Source organism: Asparagus officinalis, chromosome 3 (genome assembly GCF_001876935.1).
Source record: "Asparagus officinalis chromosome 3, Aspof.V1, whole genome shotgun sequence".
Classification (NCBI taxonomy): Eukaryota; Viridiplantae; Streptophyta; class Magnoliopsida; order Asparagales; family Asparagaceae; genus Asparagus; species Asparagus officinalis.
This window is the reverse complement of record NC_033796.1, coordinates 5197524-5201563: the sequence shown is the minus strand read 5'-3', so window position 1 is coordinate 5201563 and position 4040 is coordinate 5197524. Positions and strand designations below refer to the sequence as shown.

General features: G+C 44.0%; 1 protein-coding gene across 1 annotated transcript in view; it reads left to right on the top strand.

The window, feature by feature from the left end:
• Window positions 1052–4040, top strand: part of LOC109834530 (3-ketoacyl-CoA synthase 6-like) — a 5574-nt gene continuing 2585 nt past the window's right edge. The window contains exon 1 of the mRNA XM_020402572.1: window positions 1052–1058. Within this exon, the coding sequence (XP_020258161.1) occupies window positions 1052–1058 (7 nt within the window). The remainder of the gene's footprint in view (window positions 1059–4040) is intronic.

The following is a 4040-nucleotide window of genomic DNA, read 5'->3' as shown; positions in this document are numbered from 1 at the left end:
TCGATCTATAAGACCTTTCGGTCAAGGAAAAAGATCTTCTCGATCTCAGAACCTTACGGTTCAAAACCTTTCGGTTTAAGACAAGTTCCTGTGGGCACAAGTTCCTGCAGTAGCAACACAACAGCAACAACGTCGGGATCGACGTTCGTATTCCAGCACGCGACGTTCGTGTTCCACGCTCGCGAGAGGATTTTCAACCCGCGACGTTCGTGTTCCACGCTTGCGAGAGGATTTCCAACTTGTGACGTTCGTGTTCCACGCTCGCGAGAGGATTTCTAGCAGCAACCAAGAGCTACCCAAGGGCCCTATTTATAGGCCTCTAAGGCCAGTTCAAGAGTCACTAGCAATTAATGTGACCGTTACAATTCTTAATGACAATTAAGATTGTAACATCAATGCATTAAATTTCTCTTAATGCTATTGTAACCACTGCTTGCATTAACTCCTGAATACGAGGCATTCAATGGACACGTTGCTACGAAACGTGAGGGTCACGTCTCAACAAATCAGGCGAACCTCGTTTGATAAACGAACGCCGTCAAACAGGCAAACCTCATATGACAGACGAACCTCGTCGAACGAGTGAACATAGTCAAACAGGTGAACCTCGTATGACATACGAACCTCGTCGATCTAGCGAACCTCGTCAAACAGACGAACCTCGTATGACAGACGAAACTCGTCAACAAGCGAACCTCGTATGACAGACGAACCTCGTCGAACGAACGAACATCGTCAAATAGGCGAACCTCGTATGACAGATGAACATCGTCGAACGAGCGAACCATGTCAAACTACGAGAACGCTAGGGTCACCCTCATGCGAATACGTAGCTCGTCCTCATACCAGCGTCACACAGCAGACTTCCAAAGACTAAGTTTTTGGCAATTGAAGGAACATGTTTCACATCCTTCAATGTAAGAGTCTTCCCTGAAGAAAGAGTCAGCACCACAGTCCCAGTTCCAAGAACAGGAACAACAGAACGATCAGCCATTGATACGTTCTCTTTGGCAACAACATAGGAAGAGAACAAATTTCTGTTAGAGCAGACATGACAGGTAGCACCTATATCTAACCACCAACCAGAGGCTTTGCTGGGAGTTGTCACCTGGAAGAGCATAGCCACACAATTGTCAAGTTGATTAACATTGTGTACTGTTCCCTTCTTTGGAGCTTTGCAGTCTTTTACAAAATGTCCTTACTTCCCACAATTGAAGTATGTTACGCTTTTCTTGAAATCTTTCTTCTGAATATTCAGGTTCTTCGGATTATGATTCTTCTTTTAGTTAAAAGACTTTTTTTTCTTAGAAGAACTAGTACCCTTCTCAGACTTAGTAGCCACCATGTTAACAGACGTCTTCTGCTTAGCTAGGAGCTCATTCTTTGTGTGAGTCCGAATCTTGTCCTCGATCCGAATGAACCTCTTCAAATCAGATAAAATCACTTGTCTTTTCCTTCTTCGAATGTCTGTGGAGAACGACATCCAAGATGGATGAAGCTTGTTGATAATTGCACCAGAAATGAAGGTTTGACAAAGACTGATCTTTTCATCCTTCAACTTTATAACAAACTTTTCGAGTTCTTTAACTTGAGGCAAAACCTCAGTGTCATCTTCAAACTTGAAGTCCAGAATTTTTTCAATGAGGTGAGACTTTGAAAGCTTCTCCTCATCCTTGTATTACTCCTCCAGAGCATTCTAGATTTCCTTTGCAGAGGGCTTGTTAGTGTAAGCATCTGCTAGATGATCAGCCAGACAGTTAAGGAGATAACTCCTGCAGAAATAATCATCTTTTTCCCAAGAGGCTTCAGACTCCGAGTCTTCTTCAAAGCCGGGTTTCTCCTCAAAAACCACATAGTAGATTTTTAAGAGTTGCATCCCAAAAATCACTTTTCGACACCATGCGTTGAAATTAGATCCATCAAAGTTTTCTAACTTGAGACAGTCCACTCCAAGAGTCTTCGCAGGATCCATTAGTAGATCTCAAATATTGCTTTAAGATTGTTGGAAATTGTGGTTAAATCTGGAATTAAACAGTGAAAGATGATGTGCTGTTATTTTAAATTTTTTTAATTAACTGTTGTGCGTTTGTGAAACGCTGTGCTTAAAGCAATATTTGGCCTACTCTGGTGCAAGGATCCCAAGGCCAAACTGCTTCTAGGAACAGCAGTACAGTACTCTGGTGTGCACCAACCCAGTACTGTCAAGATCTCCTTGATCTATAAGACCTTTCGGTCAAGGCAAAAGATCTCCTCGATCTCAGAACCTTGCGGTTCAAAACCTTTCGGTTTAAGACAAGTTCCTGCAGCAGCAGCACAACAGCAACAACGTCGGGATCGACGTTCGTATTCCAGCACGCAACGTTCGTGTTCCACGCTCGCGAGAGGATTTTCAACCCGCGACGTTCGTGTTTCACACTCGCGAGAGGATTTCCAACTTGCGACGTTCGTGTTCCATGCTCGCGAGAGGATTTCTAGCAGCAACCAAGAGCTGCCCAAGGGCGCTATTTATAGGCCTCTAAGGCCAGCTCAAGAGTCACTAGCAATTAATGTGACTGTTACAATTCTTAATGACAATTAAGATTGTAACATCAATGCATTAAATTGCTCTTAATATTGTTACAACCGCTGCTTGCATTAACTCCTGAATACGAGGCAATCAATGGACACATTGCTACAAAACACGAGGGTCACGTCTCAACAAATCAGACGAACCTCGTTTGACAAACGAACATCGTCAAACAGGCGAACCTCGTATGACAGACGAACCTCGTCGAACGAGCGAACATAGTCAAACAGGTGAACCTCGTATGACATACGAACATCGTCGATCGAACGAACCTCGTCAAACAGGCGAACCTCGTATGACAGACGAACCTCGTCAACAAGCGAACCTCGTATGACACGAACCTCGTCAAACAGGCGAACCTCGTATGACAGACGAACCTCGTCAACAAGCGAACCTCGTATGACAAACGAACCTCGTCAAACGAACGAACATCGTCAAACAGACGAACCTCGTCGAACGAGCGAACCTTGTCAAACTACGAGAACGCTAGGGTCACCCTCGTGCGAATACGTAGCTCGTCCGCATGCTGCGAAGCAGCCTTCGTGGCGACCATAGTGGCAGCCAACGTGGCGTCACCTCGCCCCGATGCCTCCGTGCGAGGTGCAAAGTGCGCCTAACAAAGCGCCACTTAGCGCCTCAACCCGATTAGTCCCGATCCCCGGCCCATTGGCCCACTAGAACTTATGAGGGATTAATTCAAATAAAACACTTCTCGGCTTGCCGTTGGCAAGCCTCGAACAAGGGACCTTTTGAAATACCAAAACATAAACTTTCCACTAGGCTACTAAGCATTTATGAAAAGTACTTGTAGTTAATATATATATAGTTTGAAAACTCATTTTGGAAAGCAGTTTTGACCAAAAAATCCAAACAATCCCCCCACAAGTTTTTAAACTAGTTTCGTGTTATGGTGCCATCGTTTCAATCGTTGTGCATAAGGTAGATGTCGCAAGGACTTGAATCCCCCTTAGACCAACTGAATAGAAGATAGATGCATGGTGTCGCAGAGACTTGAACCAGCACATGTCTAAAATCCAGCGATCACACAAGATCAAACTCATCTGTGGTAGTTTTCACTTTGAACCACACTTGTCTTTACCTTTGCCTTGCACATTTATGGACCTGTGCACGTTGTGGTTTCTACTAGGGCTCTAAATATCTTTCCACAATACACCATAGGAGATGTCCAATTCTACACCCACGTATAGGTGAGTTCTTTAGGCATGTTTCCTATAAAACATTCCGCATCCGAGATGCTTTGAACTAATTAAGGATTTAGAGTCATCCTCTCTCATGATAAAATTCTAAGTGAGTCCTTTAGGTGTGTTTCCTATGTAACATCTCGCATCCGAAATGCTTTGGACTAATTAAGGCTTAACAGTCATTCCCCTTTACATGATAGGATCATCGGTGAGTCCTTTAGGCATGTTACCTATCCAACATCCCGCATCCGAAATGCTTTGGACTCATTAAG